Consider the following 20,841-nt stretch of genomic DNA (forward strand, 5'->3'; position numbering starts at 1 on the left):
CGTTGGCGCTGAAGCAGGCCAGCGTAGCCACCTGAAGCTTGATGGAGCTGAGGGATAACCCCTTCTTCAAGCCATCCTGCAGGAATTACAGGACTATGGGAATTTTGAATGTCCGCAGAAGGTGATGTGTTCCTCATGCCAGGCTTCGAATATTCTCCTTATTCATATGTAAGTTAGAGATGTGGAAAACGTGCATGCTCGGAGCAAGGTGTCAATCGTTGCCCCAGAGTATCCGCTCTTCTACAGGCGAGTCCTCTCAGTGGCCAGACCGTAAGAGAGAATCGAGTTGGATCTTCGTGGAGGATCTGTCCTTGCTGGGGCAGGTCCCTGTGTTGAGGTAGACACAGAGGGTTCCCCCGCCAGAAGTCTTCGCATGTCTGCGTACCTTGGCCTTCTTGGCCAGTCCAGGGCCACTTGAAGTACTGGTCCCCTGTGGTGTTCTCTCTTGCGGATGATTCCGCCCAGTAATGGCCATGGGGGAAAAGCATACAGCAGGTCTTCCTGTGGTCAAGGTCTGGACGAGGGCATCGATTCCCTGGGATTGTAAATCTCATCCGCGGCTGAAGAACTTGGGAACTTGGGCGTTGGACCGGGTTGCCAGAAAATTCATGGCTGGAGTTCCCCAGCGGTTTACTATCAACTGGAAGGCTGTGTTCGACAGCGTCCATTCCTCTGGGCCTAGACTCTCTCTGTTGAGGTAATTCGCAGTGACGTTGTCTTTCCCGCGATGTGGGCGGCTGAGATCCCTTGTAGGTTTGCTTCCATCCATGCCATTAGGGATTCTATTTCTAGGGAAACCTGTTGACTTCTGGCTCCTTCCTGGCGGTTGATGTAGTCAACTGTCGTGGCGTTGTCTGACATGACTCTGAAAGATTCGCCCCGGAGTTTGTGACTGAATTGTAGACCGGCTAGTCTGACTGCTCGGGCTTCTAATCAGTTTATATTCCATCCCGACTCTTTTTTGTCCCATTACCCCATGGCCATCATTTCCTGGCAGTGGGAACCCCACCCTCGCAGGCTTGCATCCGTGGTGAGTAAGGCCCGGATCAGTGGGGATAGTCTTATTCCCTTGCTCCGATGGTCTTCTTGTAGCCACCATTGAGCTGACTCCAAACCTCTGCCGGTAGCTGGAGGTGAACGGAGTACTTCTGGGACATCGGGTCCCATCGTGACAGTAGGGAGCATTGTAGTGGTCGCATTTGGACCCTTGCCCATGGGCCGACTTCTGGGTGTAGTCCCATACCTTGGGGCGAGCACAGTTCAACAGTTTTCGCAACTGGCTCATCAATTTCCTCCTCCTTGCAGGGGGAAGGACGACCTTGTCTTGTATGGTGTCGAACCGGACTCCCAGGTACTCTAGCGATTGGGGGGGCTGCAGGCAGCTCTTGGTTGTGTTGACGACCCACCCGAGATTCTGCAGTAGATTCTTGACTCTGGTGGTCGCCTCTGGTAGACGATGAACAGGGAATTCGCCCCATTTGTTGGTGAACTTCTCCAGGTCGCTTCCGAACAAGAGGAATCCTTTAAAGGGTATTCCCGTGAGGTTCGTCTTGGAGGTCGCATCGGCTGACCAATTTCGTAGCCATAGCTGCCTTCTGGCTGGCACTATGGACGAGACGCCCCTGGTTGAGGTGCGTACCAGGTCAGAGGTCGCATCCGTGAGGAAAGATATCGCCAGTATTAATGTTTCGGCTGAAGTGGTTGCGTCCCTGGAAAGAAGTGATTAGGCACGAGTTTCAATGGCGCAGCAGGAAGTGATCTGCAGGGTCGTTGCTACGACATCAAGTAACTGTCGTAGCAACCAATCATCTGCTTCAGCCGCACAGCCTATCGGGGGACAGCCCCTTCGGCTTAAATCGTCGAGCGGCACTCAAAAAATCCTCTTTCGCTGCAACAGGAGTTCCGGGATCGCTGAGGGCCTGCGCATTCGGCGCCGAGACCTGCCGGGGTGAGGCCTTTAAATTTTCAGCTTACCCACGGCAGCTCCAGCGCCGACCACGAGGCTGCCCCGATAAAAACCGCGCCTCTTCTCCGCCTCCTTCCTCGCCGGAACCAATCATCTGCTTCAGCCGCACAGCCTATCGGGGGACAGCCCCTTCGGCTTAAATCGTCGAGCGGCACTCAAAAAATCCTCTTTCGCTGCAACAGGAGTTCCGGGATCGCTGAGGGCCTGCGCATTCGGCGCCGAGACCTGCCGGGGTAAGGCCTTTAAATTTTCAGCTTACCCACGGCAGCTCCAGCGCCGACCACGAGGCTGCCCCGATAAAAACCGCGCCTCTTCTCTGCCTCCTTCCTCGCCGGAACCAATCATCTGCTTCAGCCGCACAGCCTATCGGGGGACAGCCCCTTCGGCTTAAATCGATAGGCGGAAGCCAGGCGTCGTGCGCCGGGCGTCGCGCGCACGAAGGAGCGCGACAAAGGGGCCTGCCCCTTTGTTTCGCCCCTTCGGCTCGCCCCTCGCGCACCCCGAGCAGCACCCCACTAGTCTTCCTAAACTGTTTCTAGCAATTTCACTAAAGCCAAGAACACCCCTCAGAAGTAGCCTTCGATCAATTGGAGACAAGTACCCTCACCAAGAGAACCACGATCATTAAAGACAAGCCTCAGACCGTTCGCAAATCTCAGCCCTACCAACACCTTGGACCTCACATCAAACGCATCACACGTAAGTGTGTCTCCTTCAGAAGACTTTCACATGACCTTCCTGACTAAACTCATAGCGTAAAATACGTAACAGTATCTGCATACTATAAACCACAACCACAAACTGCATTAATCTTCTCTACTGCATTCCTCTGGTAAATTGCTGTGCCCTGTACTCTGTTAAATTGTACATCTTCCGATTCAATTGCATTATTCTGCTCAAGTACTCTAATGTTGTTAAACTGCATTAACCTATTCATTTGCACTACAGAGCCTACATCTGTATCAATCTGCTACAACTGCATTATTCTGCTCAATTGCTTTACTGTGCCTGCAGCTCACAATTGTCCTTCTCCACTATACTCTCCTGCTAGCCCTCTACCCAATAATGCCCCCACACGCTCACCCCTGCTCCCCCAACTATCTAATCGGACACCCCTCAAAACTTTCCCTCCCCCCTTTCTCCCACCACAACACTCTAAAAAGGCGTTTGACCTCCATCCCCATCTCTCTCACCCCGCAAGCCCTTACCATCTCCCTCATTTCCCTTCTACTCATTAATGCCCAATCCCTAAGACAAAAAACACATCTCCTCCATGATATTTTAACTGACTCCAAACCAGAAATTCTTGCTGTTACCGAAACCTGGTTCAAACCCTGTGACACCCCCCTTATTAACCAATTTCCTTCAGAAACCTATGACATTTTTTCCATCCCCCGCAAAAAGAAAAGAGGAGGGGGCCTACTCCTCATAGCTAAAAAAGAACTCAAGCTTACCTCACAAACCTGCAATATTCCCAATCAATACGAAGTAGGCCTTTTCAAATCGCAATCTCTACAAATCTGCCTTATCTATACCCCTCCTGGCCTTCTAGAAAAAGACCCCTCCCCCCTCATTGAATTCCTCACCATTTCCCTCTCTCCCGACATCCCCACGATACTCCTCGGCGACTTTAACCTCCATGTTGATTCAGTTCCACAATCCCCACCATGCGAAGCCTTCATCTCTTCCTTAGACGCAATGGGCCTCACCCAACTTATCCACTCCCCAACCCATAAAGCCGGTCACACCCTCGACCTTATCTTCACCAACTCACACATCAACGTCATCCACTCCCCCACATGCCTCCCCGTCCCCTGGTCCGACCACTCCATCATCAACACAACTCTCTCTCTACAAACCCCATCCACACCCTCTCCCTCTCAGCCTAAATCCTTCCAATTTCGTAAAACCTGTCCACTAGAAACCCTTGCCACGGCTTGCTCCAACATCCCAAATTACATTGACCTGGAGACAGCAGATAGTGCCATATCCTCCTGGACTGAAACTACCCAAGAAATCGCTAACAATCTATGCCCAGTCATCCAAAAAACAATCACACAACCCAAATCATCCAAAAAACCCTGGTACACCCAGACACTCAAAACCCAAAAAACCAAGCTTAGAGCAGCTGAAAGACTTTGGCGCAAACATCCCACTCCTGCCTCAAAAACCATCTATTACCAACTCATGCATGCATACAGAAATGCCATTCAAACAACAAAAAAAGAATACTATGCCAAAAAAATTCACCACCTCCAATTCAACCCAAAGGCTCTATTTTCCCTAGTCTCCAATCTTACTAAACCCATCGTGTCTACACCCCAAGTCCCCTCCTCACAGACACGATGCAATGAAATTGCCTTCTTCTTTAAGAACAAAATATCAAATATCACCGCCAAGTTTAACCCTAACACCAAAAATTCCTCTAACACCAACAGTATAACCCCCCCCCACCCCACACACTCTCACCTCTCTTTCCTCATTTGAACCCTCCTCTACCCTAGAAATAGAAAACATTTTAAAAAAGATGAGACCCTCTTCCCACCCCTCAGAAACTATCCCTACTAAATTACTACTCGCTATTCCTAAAACTATAGCCTCTTCACTCTCCAAAATCGTGAACTCTTCCCTGGAACACGGCCTTGTCCCTATCCCCCTGAAACAAGCCGTGGTCAAACCCATTCTAAAAAAACCCTCCCTCGATCCCTCCAACCTATCTAACCTCCGTCCCATTTCCAACCTCCCCTTCCTCTCCAAAATCATGGAGAAACTAGTTAACTCCCGTCTCTCTGACCACCTAGAACAAGCCAACATTCTCCTTCCCACACAATATGGCTTCCGAAAACACCTCAGTACAGAATCCCTTCTCCTCTCCCTCACAGACACTATCATCAAAGGTATGGACGCCGGTAACTCCTACCTTATCGCCATGCTAGATATTTCCGCCGCTTTCGATACCGTAAATCATAACATCCTCATCAACACTCTCATCAGCATAGGAATCACAGGTACCGCTCTTTCATGGATAAAGTCCTTCCTCCAAAACCGAACTTACACAGTCCTCACCGAGAACTTTACATCCCCCCCTGTTAATCTCGACTGTGGCGTCCCCCAAGGATCCTCCCTTTCTTCCACCCTATTTAACATCTACATGCTCCCCCTCACAAACCTCCTCCCCAACCTTGGTATTACACACTTCATCTATGCCGATGATGTGCAAATCCTCATTCCCTTCACAAATTCTGTACTCACTGCTCTCCAAAAATGGAACACCATCCTCACCTCCATAAACCAACTTCTCACTGACATGCACCTAGCCCTTAATCCGCAAAAAACGGAACTCCTCCTCATCTCCTCAAAACATGCTTCCATACCCTTTCCCGCCACCCTCCACCCCCCCAATTTTCTCTCTGACACAAGAAACCTGGGGGTTATTCTCGATAACCAACTAACCTTCAAACCATACATCAAATCTATCCTTAGCAGCTGTTACTTCAAACTACAAACCCTCAAAAAACTTAAACCCCTTCTCTACTTCTCTGATTTCCGCACAGTACTTCAATCTATAATCTTCTCAAAAATCGATTACTGTAATGCACTCCTACTTGGTCTCCCTGCTACCCACATCAAACCTCTACAACTCCTTCAAAACGCTACTGCACGTATCCTAACCAATGCCAATAAGAAAGACCATATTACTCCCACCCTCATTAATCTCCATTGGCTTCCCATTCACTCACGAATTATTTACAAGACCCTTACCCTCATCCACAAAAGTATTGCCAACGAACATTACAATTGGCTAAACCCACCTTTCCTCCCTCGGATCTCCACAAGACCCACCCGCTCCTCTCTCCGTGGAACCCTTATCCCCCCTTCAATAAAATCTACAAGACTCATCTCCACCACCAATAGGGCCCTCTCTCTCGCAGGCCCTTCCCTCTGGAACTCCCTGCCTCCTGACCTTCGCACAGAAACCTCCACACCCACTTTCAAAAAGAAACTCAAAACCTGGCTCTTCCTCCAAGCATTCCCCCAATCATCCTCATCTCTTACTAACACCCTAACCCGACCACCACCTCTCACCAACACTCCCCCTCAAGACCTACACCCGACACCCACCCCCTCCAAGAAGCTTCAAATCTAAACAAAAAAAAAACAAAAAAAAAAAAAAAACAAAACAAAAACCAAAAACTTTGTATATAACCTATGTACATATTAATTGTTCCTCGAACCCCTGTACATATCTTTTCCCCATGTTCTCCATTTTCACCCCTCCCCCTCCCCCCTCCACTTGTCTCGTATATCCCTACCCTTCCCTCACCTACTTATTTTTCTAGTTAATTGCCATGTTACTGCATTTATGTTACAAACTGTTCCTTGTAAAGGCCTCGCCTATATATTATGTGTTATAAGTTATCTGTAAACCGGCACGATGTGCAAACGGTTGTCGGTATATAAAACCAAATAAATAAATAAATAAATAAATAAACTGTTTAAGGATGGATTTCTGACGTCTGTCCTGGGCATCCTTGAGTGCAGCTCCTCCTTTGACTGGGATGGTAGTGGGCTTTGAGATAGCGAAGACCATGGTGTCCACTTTTGGGAACCCAGGGATTTCTTTGGACATGGGTTCCAGGGGGTATAGTGCTCCTAGGACCCGTCCTCCTTTGAAACTGGCCTCCGGGGCATTCCATTCCAGGTCAATCAGTTGTTGTATGGCCTGCAGCATTGGGAAATAGCATGAGGCCTGGCAGAGACCGACGTAAAACTGAGTTCGTCTTTGGCTCTGCTGTGGTACTTGCGCCTGGAATGGCCAGCATCTTCAGACTCGCAGGCCCGAGATCTGGTAACTCGTCTTTGGAGAAGCATCTCATCATGGTTCAGTATAGTTCCATCCCTGGAGGGATTTCCCCTTCCTCCAGGGGTTCAGGCTCTTTCCCCGAGGTGTCAGTGTTCCCTAAGGGGAGGCTTTTGCTTGGATGTGGCACGTCTCGGGAGTGGTCCGAGAAGGTTTGGAAGGTCTTGCTCTTCCGCTTGCGCCTAGACAAAGGGTTTGCAGCCCTTTAAAGAATTTCACCCATGAAGGGGTCCCTGGGTCCCTATTGACTCCAGCGGGGTTCCCCGAGGCGCCCATTTGAGAAGGGGCCGAACCGGAGGTACAGCGGTCCGGACTATCATTGGTGGAGCCGGATTCCTCTACTGGCTGAGGGGGGCCTAGTTTCGGTTCCCCCTGAGTCTGTTCGCACTACAGGGGCCACTTCGGGTTGCGCAGCTCTCAGGTGGCAAGCTGGGTAGAGGGCTTGTCCCTTGGCTTACTTGGCCGGCGGTGCCATGGTTTGTGTACGTGGAGTGGCTCAAAACTCGTGTGTGCATGCCGGGAGACTTAGTTGTGCGCTCCGGGTTTAGCGGGGATGTGCGCGCCGCAAATCGCACAGGCCAGTTTGTGCGCCTGGCACCGTTGTGCGTGTCGCTGTGCGCACAAGACGTTTGGAATTTTCTTTCTTCTTTGGTTTGGATTTTCTAACGCTGTGCAAGCAAGCGTAGAGTCCCAAACTACTATGGAGACGGAGAAATACTGAAGAGCTGCACTTCCTGCATGGGTATATGTAGGCTGACGTCAGATTGAAATCTGACTCTGTCTCCAACTGCTATCAGGAGCACACTATATCCATTGGTCCTGAGTCCATCTGCTACACGCTAGGAAATGACAGAGATTCAACCAGCCAATCAGCTTGGCTTGCTAAATATAGAGTCTGCTAATGATCTGTCAAGCAAAATTTACAGCTACAGGAAGTCTTTGAATTAAGATGAGTTGCAATGATTTAGAATTACAACATTTCTAAACTGACACCCATTTTCCAAGGAGGGGGAGCAGCCTCGTGACTAGAAGAATGTGTTAAGAACCAGGGAAGCCGGGGTTCACTTCCTGTGACCTCTGCCAAAGCCACTATCTCCCATCGCCTCAGGTACCCTCTTTGGGGCAGGGATGTATTGTACTTAGCACCATTATACAGTGCTGCATATGTCTAGTAGTGCTACAAAAATGGTAAGTATTATATTAGCTGACAATACTTATTTCAACTTTAAGACACCCAAGTGCAGATGACCATGAGGCTTGGCGAGATGACATCAGCAGGAAGAGCACCGGGGACTTCCTCTTCTTAAAATAGTGTCAATGCAATGTGTGCTATAGGCATGCCCCGGCACTTTCCTCTTCAAAAAAAAATGAAAAGTAATGCTTTCAAATGTGCCTGTGCTTTTTCCAGTACTACAGGTTATTAATTCTATTTATTTTGGTGACAATATGGTATTAGGTCCAGGTGCTGGAACCAATTCTCCCATTAATAAAGTTATTTTTATGCTAACAACTGGTTTCGACTTACGTTTCAAATTGTTAAAAATTGTTAAAATTGTTAAAAAAAGACGACCAAATCAAAATATTATATGCAGTATATGATTTATGATAAAGAATAATAATGTAAAATAAAATTGTTCTTTTAAACATATTTTGATTTGGTCGTCTTTTTTTAACAATTTTAAGGTACGGCTTTCAAGAACCAATCGCGTGTTAAGTCTGAGGACTTGTATTGCGTTTAACTGAAATGGGGATCGGTGAAGGGGATTTGATCAGCCTCCAGGATATTTTTCCTGTGGGCTATTTACGTCATTACAAGGAAAGGAGGTAGAACAGCAATAGTTTTTTTTCGGAACCACTAAAAGCTGAGTTGGTAGCTTCAGTTCAGTTTCAAAACATTGACAGTTAAGTTGTGAAGTTTGGAATGCAGAATCCATTGGCTGCCCATCACCCTCCATCAGCGGCATTATCTGTTGCTGCTGAACTGACTGAATGCATCGTCGGATTACTGGTGGTATAAGTTAAACATCTATTGGAGGGTGATTTGAACCTACCTTTACATTCTGCTCATGGAACATTTGCAAGGAAATTGTTTTATAACATTAGTTGGAAGATCTGGAGCTCATCTATTTGGTGAGGAACCCTATGTATATTAAAGAGTCATTGGAGCTGATCTTTAGATCTGTTTATGTGTTCAGGGTGACCAGGCTGAAATCATTCCATTTGTGATCTGATCATTCCCTTCTTAATTTTTACGTAGATATCTCTATGCCTGAGGTTCAGTGATTATAGGAATATGAGAAATTTGACTGCAGAAAATGTAGTGAATTTTCTGTTGGAGGCTCAGTTTATGCTTGATGGTTTAGTTTTGGAGGCCATGACAAACTCTGCATGCACTGCCAAATGTTGAACAAAAGTAGGCTGATAGAAGAAGGGGCACCTCATCGGTGTTCCTTGATCTTTCCTCTGCCATTGAAAAAGTTGGCTGTGAGCTGCTGCTTCAACAGTCAGCAACTTTGGGAATGCCAATTGTTATTATGAACGGCTAAGCTTGTTTAGATAACACATCTTTTGTGGTCAACTGGGAGGGTAGTAGTTTGACTCCCCATGAGTTAGTCCACAGGGTACCCAAAGGTTCATTAGTGTCCTCAATATTCTTTGAAGCCAATATTGAAAAAAAAAAAGTACAATGGACAACTTATTCTTGATAGTCAGAGGGAGAAACGCCCTGTTGAATATCCTCGATAACTTTAAAACTAACCGGCTGTGGTTGAATAACTTTAGCCTTAACCGGCTGTATTCAAAGAATATAGCAGGTTAAGTGGTGCTGCAGAGTCAAAAAAAGAGATCTTCCCGGCTCCAGCAGCCCAATCACTGATCTCCCACCCAAGCTGTAAATCACGGGCCCTGCCAGGCCTCTCCACCTTCCACCGCAACCTCTCTGACAGGATTTAAAGTTCAAAAATTGAAGGGGGCTGGGAGAGGCCTCCCTCCTCCTAAGTGTCCTGTGTAGCCTCCTAGAGAGGCCGAGCTACACGAGTGCCCACATTTCTGCTAGAACCTGCAGTCTGCCATACAGACCCAGCTGCTAATTTAATCCAATCATCACAGCCAGATCTGAACAGCTGCCATTACACTAGTGACTCTCCAGGGTCCCTTGTGCTGCCTTCCAGACAAACTCAGTCACGTGGGTTACCTGTTCCCAGCTGCTCCTTCCACTCCTCAGCTTGGCAGTTTTACATCAGTCCTTCTTATTCTTGGACTCACCTGAGCAGCTGCTTTTCCCAGTTCCTCCTTCCTCTGATCCCAGCTCATCCCTGATGTACGGCTCTTCCCCTCGTTCAATGTGGGATATAATAGCAGGGGTGATGGTCGGGGAGCCTGTTCCTGGGGTAAGAGCACTGCATTAGGTTTCCCACAGTCACTGAGTGCTTAGCACACAATATTACTGGTTATTTTAGGGAGGAGATGTATATTAGGGAGATGCTGTGTATTATAACAGGAAGGCAGAAAACACAAAAAATATCCTTCCTGGAGCTCACCGAGACAATCTACAATATCAATAAAAGCAGCTACATAAGAATGACTCTTTCGATGGTTTGAAACTTTATTGCACATTAACCTGCTATTGGCAAGTACTCAATAAGCTGCTCATCAGAGGCTCTAACCCCATACACAAAATGCTTTCTAGCGTTCAAAGCCACACCACATGTTTCTGCTCCCTCTGAGACTTCATCAGGGAAAAAGGGCTCCTGTGCTCAGCATATGGTTAAAGACGTGACTAGAAAGATCCCAAGCACCTGCTGGGAGGGAAGAGGAGCAAACATTTAGGGAATGGAGATATTACTTCTTGTGTATAGGTCTGTAGTAAGAGCCCAGACCTTCGCAAGGACATTGAGCAGACAGGGCCGGTTCAGAGAAAGGCCGTTAAAATGATGCAGCTCCCGGACACAAGCCACAGGAAGAAAGGGCTGAATCCCATCGCAGGTGAATTTGTAGCAACTCCAGTGTTTCAATGAAGTGACGGGGGAGGGCACAGTGAAACAGAGTCTTTATTTGTTAGTTATTCCTGGTATGCCTGGAGTTTGGTTATCTCCCCTCCCTTAAATATTCCTGAGTTAACCTGCAGGGGGGCATCCTGACGCCCCCCCCCCCCCCCCCAGCATTCTGCAGTTCCTGCAGTCAGGATTGGAAGGGTTAATCTCCTGCTGCTCATGTGTAATAATATCTGAATGAGGCCATTTCTTATTCAACTGCCGAGAGAGGGATGTAACAGAGGCTGAAGGTCTGTGATCCCGCTGCTGACAGGGGAGACAGGCAGCGATCTGGGTCCAACTAATCTTTCTAAACGTAGCCCAGGAAGCAGGGGCGTTGCTAGTAGTGTTGCCAATTTTTCCACAGACCAGGACTGGACACTCGAGGACCCAGGGGGAGGCAGGTGGGTTGAAAAAAGGATCCCCCCCTTGCATACATTTTCTCCCACTTCCCCTAAACCTAATCCAGCATCTGTACTGAGGACCTTCCAGTTTCTGCTGTTTTGGTTTTTTTTGGAACTTGCTTTTTACCTGACCAAGGGCTGCATTTTCCCTAGAAGCTGCTACCTGAATTTGTTCCAGGCCCCAAGTGACATGGGAGAAGAGGCTGCAGTACGATTGGGTCCGGCCACACCACACGAGCCATGGGAGTAGAAGAGGAAGCAGCTGTGGCAGGCAACAAAAGCTCCAGTTAGGAAGGGGCAGCTGTGCTAGCCAGAGGCGTAGTTAGCAGTCAAGGGGCCGCCATAACACCATGTACAAGGATATTAGGCATAGTAGGTAAACCTTACAGCCTTGAGCCCTCCCCTCCACCACACAGCCCTTTCCACACACAATTAAAAATTATGCATTTCTAACAGATTTTACATGAAAAAGGACATTCAAAGTAGAGTTTTCTGAGGTAAGAATATCACAACAATATGTATACAAATATTTTCATGCACTGCTGTGGTGCCAGCCATAAAACCCTATGCAAAAGATACTTGGAACCCATAAACCCATATGGCATTAGACCTATCTTAACATGTGCTGGGTGTGTGCTTTGCCCTCAGAAAGGCATGAATTAGATACATAAACCTACCATACAAAAACAGCACTGACTCAAGCAGAAACAATACTACCTATGAAAAGGCAACACAGCACATATTACACCAGGCCCTAAAACATCAATACATTCTTATTAGGAAAACAGAATAAGCCAGGCTGCAGTAGATCCCTACAAGAAATTACATGTTAGTAGAATATCACACTTTGGTTACACATGCAGAACACAGACAGACCTTCACCAAATACACAATAAACAGACCATAAAGCATAAATCAAACATGTACACCAAAACTAAACTGGAAACTGCAACAAGCAAGATTCTTTATGCAGTGCAACAACTGAAAAATGGAAATCTCATTACTCATAAAACATCAAACAATAAAATCAAGAAATATAAAACATCATTCATAACAATTGAACTGTATTAATAAAAAGATTAAATATTTCAAACAGCTGATGAGTAGAATAAAATTAAACTCATAAACAATTTGAAAAATTTCAGAAACACCAATAAACTGTTTCAAAACAGCAAGCACAAATACTTAAAATGAATAAGGAATTTTAAAAATTCCTGCACGCTGCATACCTGGAGATTTTGATTTTCAGTCACCCTGCGCTTGCTGTGGAATAGTGGGGATGATGCACAAACTCTCTCTTCTCTTTGATATACACATACATGTTTATTCTCTCACACATACACTCACCTATACACTGTCTTGCTCATGCTTACTCTCCCCCCCCACACACAGCACACACATGCTCTCTCTCTCATTCACACACACACACACACACACACATGCCTATGATCTCTGTGTCACATCATTCAGGGAGACACTGCCCCATTCCCATGGCCGGCCATACAAGAGCCTGAGGGGACCAGGAGAATTCTAGGTAGGGAAGGGGGGAGACTGGGGTTAGAATAGGATGCTGGACAGGAGAGAGCAGGGGAAGGTTCAGCAGGGAGAGGATATGCTGGGCAGGGGGAGAGCCAGGAAAGGGGTACAGTACAGGCAAGGGGAGAGCCTGGGGTTTCATTACAGTACACTTCAAGGTTTTGTTTAATAACAGGTAATTCCAACTTAAGGGAAGAAGATTAAGGTGACTTCCCTTTTTTTTGTTTCACAGCTACTACTGACCTGGAATGTTTGGCTCAACTACAGCAACATCAGCCCGTAGAATAAAAAAAGGCTGCTTTCAGTCAGCGGGAAGAGGCATCAACAAATAGCAGAACAGAAAATAGGGGAGGGGGCAGCAGCCCAGGGAGGCAACACAGTGCGAGGCTGAAGCAACTGGCCAGGTTCAGACTTGACAATCAGGCCGATACAGTAAAAGTCGCGGGAGAGCGGGCGAGTGCCCACTCTCCTGTGCACGTGATTCACTAAAACAAATTATTCAAATTAGGGCCCGCGGTAAAAAGAGGCGCTAAGGACACTAGCGTGTCCCTAGCGCCTCTTTTTTGACAGGAGCGGCAGCTGTCAGCGAGTTTGACAGCCAACGCTCAATTTTGCCGGCGTCGGTTCTCAAACCCTCTGACAGCCATGGGTTCGGAAACTGGGCGCCGGCAAAATTGAGCGTCCGGTTTTCAACCCGCAGGCCGATTTTAATTTTTTTTTTTTTAATTTTTAATTAATTTTTAACTTTTGAAACCAGGTCTCTTTCCCGGTGCCAGGAGTGAAGTTTAGGGACTATACAGGATAGGACAGAATCCAAATATAAACCCTGCACCTCAAATTCTACAAAACCTTGCATTCACAAAAGCTCTCCCAACAAAGGGTGAAAAGCATAACAAGGATATTCCCCCTTACTACTCACCATTGCAAAATAATATTCAAATTCTGGTGTCACTTCAACAGCAACACCAATTCCATTCACTTATCAGGAACACTATATAATAATTCAAAACCCTGCAAAAAAAGTACTCAACCTAAAGAAAATCTGCCACACCATAATACCTTAACTGCCAGAATCAAACAGTGGCAATCCTATCTATGAAACGGCAACACTGGACGTATAACATCAGGCCTTAAAATAACAATACACCTATTAGGAAAACAGAACAAACCGGGATGCTAGAGCCTTACACAAAAACTACGTGCTAGCAAAATACCTCACCTACACATGAGAACAGTCAGACCCTCACCAAATATTGAATAAAGACACCAAAACATTAAAATATAAACATGCATACAAAAACTGAACTGGAAATCACAATAAAGCAGATTCTGTATGCAGTGCAACAAAGGAAAAACAGAAACAAACAAAACAATCAAGAAATATAAAACATCAATCAAAATAGTAAAACCATACTACCATAAAGAATATTTCAAAACTGCTGATGAATAGAATAACATTCAATAATTAAAAACTCACATAAAAATAAAAAAAACATTACCAAAACACCAATAAAGTATTTCAAAACAGCAGCATATCAAATTCCCAATAAATAAAAGTAATAAGGATAAAAATCCCCTGAGAACTTTTGCTATGGTTTGTCTCCTCCCTCCCTATCTGTTTTTTTTTAACATAATTTATTTATAAGGATTTATTTCCCCTCCTTTTTGATGGTTATGAACCAAAAGTGGGTTAGAGTAAAATAAAAAGTTACAACATATAAAATCAATTAGGTATTACAAATTAGATGAATGAGGTGAATAGAGATTTATGGAGATAAGTAGTAGTCTAGAGTATATAAGTGAATAATATGCCTTCTTCCTTGTCCCATTTTCTGTCTTTCCTTATTTATTTATTTATATAAGACAACTTAAAGTCTGCTACATCCAGAAAAAGATTAGAGCAAAGAACAATCCACAGTCATAAAATACACATTACAACTCAAATCAATAACCTGCTCTCTCCCATCCATTATTTCTGCTAACCTGCTCCTATTTTTTCCCCTCAGCTTTCTGTCTGCCTTCTCCATTCTCTATCTCTCTGTAACCATTAAAATGTTTCTGTTCATTTTTATTCCATGATCTCTTCATTCTGCTTTCCTCTATTATACCCTCTTCCTCTTACCTTCTCTCAAATTTCCCTCAAACTCTCCTCCTACCTCATTGCATTTTCCCCATCTCCCTCCTATTTATTCACTGTTCTTCTCTATCATTCTGTCCTTCTCACTCCTTTCTCCTCCTGGAGCCCTCTCCTGCTTCTTCATATTCTTCTCTCCTCCATTCATATCCAAGTTCCTTCTCCCTCTTCCTGTCCCTGTATCTCACCCTCCTACACATCTCCTGCTCCCTTACATTCTTCTCTCCTCCTTCCATATCTTTCAGTCCCTTCCCCTGCCTATTATTCATTCTCCTACAAATCTGCTGCTTCGTGTTCTTTTCTCCTAACTACATATTTTTAATCACTTGTACTTTTCTCCTATTCCAAGTTCATCATCTTCCCTCCTTCTGGCTAGAATGTCATTATCCTGTCTCTCAATTTTTTTATGCTGGAAAATATCACAAAAAATGTTTTGCTTCTAATGAGAAGCAATACCAGAGGCTTCCACTCAATTATAATCAAACAGTCAAGTCTTCTTCGACCTAAAATCTTTTTCTGAAAAAAGATAAACTATCACTCCTTACTGAGTGAGCTGAGTATTTGATAATTCTCTTTCATTACGTCCTTGTAAAGCTTCTTCTGCTGTTCTTCTAAATCTTCCCACTCCTCCTGGGAGAAATAGACAGCAATGTCCTCAAAGGTTACTGGGACCTGAAACACAAACCAGAAACACACTCAGCACCTTCTGCATTAGGAGACCTCCCAGTGCTGGAGCTTAGCAGGGCAGGGGGAGAGGTTTCTGGGTGTAAATAATTAACAGACACAACACACACTCCCAGAATAGGCTTATAGCAACTGGAAACCAGTTACACACAAAACCTGGACACAGAATCTCATTTAGGGGAACTCCTGATCTCTCCCCTTACACTCAGGAGGGTCCCAAAGTGCTTTTTCTGCGCCCCAGGTCTGCTCAGGTTCCTATTAAAGTCAGGGCTGAATCTGTAGTGTCCCAGGTTAGAAAGCTAAAGCATTACTTGTATAGAGAAGGCAGGACGTTGGGGGCAATCTCCTACCTGAGCAGAAGCTCCAGCAGGCATTTTCCTTTCTGCTTTCGCTGCTTTCGGGATTAGAACTGAATTGGAGGCTTTTTTTCGGGCTGGGTAAGAGCTGACTGTTTGCCTCTTGCAGTGCAACTTGGGGATATTACAGGGGTAGGAAGAAGGGGCCAGAAGGCGATATTTGGAGCTGGATTTTCTGGTTTCCAGTTGCAAATGAAAGAAAAGATCCCTGCCTCCAGAACAGGGCATTTCCTGTTTCTGCTGGGTACAGAGTGATGACATCATAAGGGAACAAACCGTACATTGCGGTAACCGAGTGATGACATCACGCAGAGGGCGGAGCTTCACACAGCAGTAACGCTGTAGAATTCTTGCAGCAATGAGCAGACTGGGAGCGGTGGAAGAATCCCCCCCGTTAGCTGGGGATGAAGGCTCATGGCAGCAGATTCCCGGCACTGGTTCAGATTGAGCTGGAAGGAGAGGGGGAAAGGAGGATCTATCAGGCAATGAAAATGTATAGCAAGTTGTACCAGTATGTAAATTAATGTAAAGGGGCGGTATAAACAGAAGAGTGTATAATGACATTTCTATGGGAACTTGTTTAGTGCGGTTTTACCCCGGTCACAATGAGTCTAAATTATAGGGAAACAGCATTTATTGTTGTGATGCATAAACATTATTGGGAGTCAAAACCACTGCACTGAACTGCATTAGTTACTTACAGATGCCCTGATATTATCCAGAGTAGGGAAATTTGCTGCTCCTAAGGCTTCATCACCATACCTAGGAGCCATTGACATTGCTGTTGCTTGGGGGGGGTGTAAGAGGAAGGAATAATCTGTATCATAGTAACATTTTGACCTAACTGCTCATCCACGCCAACTGCTCTACAATCCCTACCACTCCCTTATTGTTATGTTGTGAAGAAAGTCAATAGTGGACCCTTGGGCCGGCTGATATGGACGACGTCCACAGTTGGTAATGAGCCGGGAGGCGGAGCTTAGCTGGAGCTGAAGGATGACGTCTTCACCCTGGAAACCCGAGACCCCCCCAGGAGGGGCCCGTAGGGGTCCGAGTCGCTGGGACTTAGGAGAATCGTGAAGAAATCCGAGGATCGCAGCTGGCTGAGGGTAAGGAGAATCGTGAAGAAGTCCGAGGATCGTGGCTGGCTGAAGGCAAGGAGAATCGTGAAGAAGTCCGAGGATCGTGGCTGGCTGAAGGCAAGGAGAATCGTGAAGAAGTCCGAGGGTCGTGGCTGGCTGAAGGCAAGGAGAATCGTGAAGAAGTCCGAGGGTCGTGGCTGGCTGAAGGCAAGGAGAATCGTGAAGTCGGAGCTGGAGTCAAGGCGCAGCAGGAACGAGCTGGAACCTGAGCTGGAAGCAAGGCACGGCTGGAACAAGCAGGAACCAGAGCTGGAAGCAAGGCACGGCTGGAACAAGCAGGAACCAGAGCTGGAAGCAAGGCACGGCTGGAACAAGCAGGAACCAGAGCTGGAAGCACGGCACGGCTGGAACAAGCAGGAACCAGAGCTGGAAGCAAGGCACGGCTGGAACAAGCAGGAACAAGGCAACTAACCACTCAAGGAGCGACCACGTTGCAAAGGCAAGGTAAGACAGTCAGACGCTGGTTTAAATAGCCAGCCAGCGTCTGACGTCAGGAACGGGGCGTTTCAGCACTTCTGGGTGCTGGACCTTTAAGAGCCCCCTCCTCGCGCGCGCGCGTGCCCAGGCAGTGGGAGGAGTCAGGCTCGGCCTTCGGCGGCGTCTCCACGTGGAGGGAGACGCTGCCATGCGGCCCTACAGGCCCCAGACGCGGCGGATCGCGGCAGCCCCGGGGGAGCCGGCAGAAAGGTAAGGACCCGGTCGCTAGCCTGGCGACCGGGACCGCAACAGTACCCCCTCCTTTACGCCCCCTCTTCAAAGGGCTTGGCCTGTCAGGATGGTCTTGATGGTATTGTTGCAGAAGAGTCTTGTCCAAAATGTTGCGGGCAGGTTCCCACGTATTGTCTTCATTCCCACAACCTTCCCAAGCCAACAGATATCCCCAACGTCTGTTGGCGAAGCGCGCATCAAGGACCTCTCATACCTGGAATGTAGGATCCTCAACCGTAGTGGTGGAACCATCATCGAGCGGTCTGGGGTGAAATCTGGAAAGAATTACTGGTTTCAAAAGAGAAACATGAAAGACATCATGAATGCGTAGAGTGGTAGGGAGTCGAAGGCGATACGAGACTAAACCTACCCTCTCTGCTACGCGGAAAGGCCCACAGAACTTGGGTGAGAGTTTTTTGGACGGTTGTCTCAAGTGAATGTTCTTTGTACTGAGCCACACTCGATCTCCTGGAAGGAAAGTGAATGCAGGTTTTCGATGACGATCGTAGTGGTGTTTAGCAGTGCGTGCGACTTTATGGAGTCGATGTTGAACAGAGGACCAAAGTTTACTCAATTGGTCTGCGGTAACCTGAGCGGCAGGTGAGGAGGTTGGTACTGGTAGAGGTAATGGTGGTTTGAGTTGTTTACCATACACGATTTGAAAAGGCGACTTCCCTGTCGCCGTATGTATTTGATTGTTATATGCGAATTCCGCCCAGGGCAAAAGTTCTACCCAATTGTCTTGCTTGTGATTAATGAACGCTCGTAGGAACAACTTCAATGAACGATTCATGCGTTCTGTTTGCCCATTACTTTGTGGGTGGAAAGCGGTAGAGAAACTCAACTGGATCTTGAACTTTTTGCATAAGGCTTTCCAGTACCTGGCTGTGAACTGAGGACCCCTGTCAGACACAATGTCCTGAGGCAGACCATGTATACGAAATACATGATGTGTGAATAGAGAGGCCAATTCAGTGGCGGAAGGTAATTTGGGCAAAGGCACAAAGTGAGCCATTTTAGAGAAGCGGTCCACTGTGACCCATACCACGGTTTTGCCTTGCGAAGGCGGAAGTTCCACCATAAAGTCCGTGGCAATATGGGTCCATGGTTCTGTGGGTATGGGTAATGGTTGCAAAAAACCTCTTGGAGAGCCGTTTAGTGGTTTTTGCAGGGCGCAAGTAGGACAAGAGTTGATGTAGGTGGAAACGTCACGGCGAAGGCCGGGCCACCAATAGTAACGATTTATAAGGTCCAAAGTTCGTAGCCTACCAGCATGCCCCCCGGTCAGCGAGTCATGTCCCCAAGACAAAACTTTCTTCCGTAGTCTTTTAGGAACAGTAATTTTATTTGCGGGGGCAATGGAGGTGATACTTAGTTGAATACAAGCAGGGTCCAGGATGGTCTGTGGTGAGTCCTCCTCCTCCTCCGGCTGAGAAGTGCGAGAGAGGGCATCGGCCCGCACATTCTTCTCTGCTGGTCGAAACTTGAGGAGGAAATTAAAATGACTGAAGAAAAGTGACCATCTTGCTTGCCGCGGGTTTAGCCGTTGAGCTTGGGCTAAATACAATAAATTTTTGTGGTCCGTGTACACGGTTACCGGATGATTAGCCCCCTCTAGCCATTGCCTCCACTCCTCGAAGGCTAACTTGATGGCTAGGAGTTCTTTGTCCCCGATGCCGTAGTTACATTCGGCAGGTGAAAACTTTTTAGAAAAGTAGGAACATGGCATCAATTTGCCGGAAGCATCGTGTTGACTGAGAACGGCGCCGACAGCCAGATTCGAGGCATCGACCTCCACAATAAAGGGACGTTGTGGATCTGAGTGTCGTAGGCACGAGGCTGTTATGAAAGCTTGTTTTAACGCTTCAAAGGCCTCCGAGGCGGTAGTGGACCAGTCATGAGCGTTAACTCCTTTGCGTGTAAGCGCAGTGAGGGGAGCTACCTTCTGGGAATAATGCGGTATGAAATGTCTGTAAAAGTTGGCAAAGCCAAGAAATCTTTGTAGAGCCTTCAGGCCAGACGGGCGAGGCCAGTTGGTAATGGCTGCCACCTTTTCTGGATCCATCTGGAAACCGGACGAGGAAACTATGTAACCCAAGAACGGAAGGGACTCACACTCAAACTGGCATTTTTCAAATTTAGCGTATAGATGATTGTCTCTTAACGCCTGCAAAACCCGTTTGACGTGTTGGCGATGGGAGGAGAGATCGTGGGAATAGATCAAGACATCATCGAGGTAAACAATGACAAAGGAATGAAGCATCTCCCGGAGAACCTCGTTCATAAGATTCTGGAAGACAGCTGGGGCATTACATAAGCCGAAAGGCATTACCAGATATTCATAATGTCCATCTCGAGTGTTGAACGCTGTCTTCCATTCGTCACCCGGACGAATACGAACAAGGTTATAGGCCCCACGCAAGTCCAGCTTTGTAAAAATCTTAGCCCCTTGAAGTCTATCGAGTAACTCCGGGATTAGCGGCAAAGGATAGCGATCCTTCTTTGTGATGGAATTCAGGCCTCGATAGTCTATGCATGGCCTGAGGGAGCCGTCTTTCTTGGATACAAAAAAGAACCCAGCTCCTGCAGGGGAATGTGAAGGGCGAATGAAGCCCTTAGCAAGGTTTTCCGTGATGTAATCCGACATTGCACGGGTCTCTGGCAGTGACAGAGGGTACACCCCACCCCGTGGTGGGGTGGAGCCTGGTAAGAGATCGATGGCACAGTCAAAAGGCCGATGGCATGGGAGGAGTTCGGCCTTTTGTTTAGAGAACACGTCAGAGTATTCTCGGTAAGGCTGAGGAAGTTCTAGGACTGAGTGAGAGAGTACTATCTCTGAACTTGGAAGAGGATCCAGGCAATTCTGGAAACAGTGAGAACTCCATTGCACAATCTGGAGGGAGTCCCAATGGATCACAGGAGCATGTTGTTGCAACCAGGGAAGTCCCAAGACCACAGGGTGCACAGATTTCTCAAGTAGTAAAAAAGAGATTGTCTCTGTGTGAAGCACACCAGTTCG

General features: G+C 46.9%; 1 protein-coding gene across 1 annotated transcript in view; it reads right to left on the reverse strand.

Annotated features, from left to right (window-relative positions):
- Positions 1 to 16,208, reverse strand: part of LOC115083811 (oocyte zinc finger protein XlCOF6-like) — a 32,918-nt gene extending 16,710 nt beyond the window's left edge. The window contains exons 1-3 of the mRNA XM_029587834.1: positions 15,967 to 16,208; positions 15,478 to 15,604; positions 10,092 to 10,211 (exon numbers count right to left, since the gene is read on the reverse strand). Coding sequence (XP_029443694.1) covers positions 10,092 to 10,211; positions 15,478 to 15,604; positions 15,967 to 16,200 — 481 coding nt within the window. The 5' untranslated portion in view covers positions 16,201 to 16,208. The remainder of the gene's footprint in view (positions 1 to 10,091; positions 10,212 to 15,477; positions 15,605 to 15,966) is intronic.
- Positions 16,209 to 20,841: the final 4,633 nt, after the last annotated feature.

Source organism: Rhinatrema bivittatum, chromosome 2 (assembly GCF_901001135.1).
Source record: "Rhinatrema bivittatum chromosome 2, aRhiBiv1.1, whole genome shotgun sequence".
Taxonomy (NCBI): Eukaryota; Metazoa; Chordata; class Amphibia; order Gymnophiona; family Rhinatrematidae; genus Rhinatrema; species Rhinatrema bivittatum.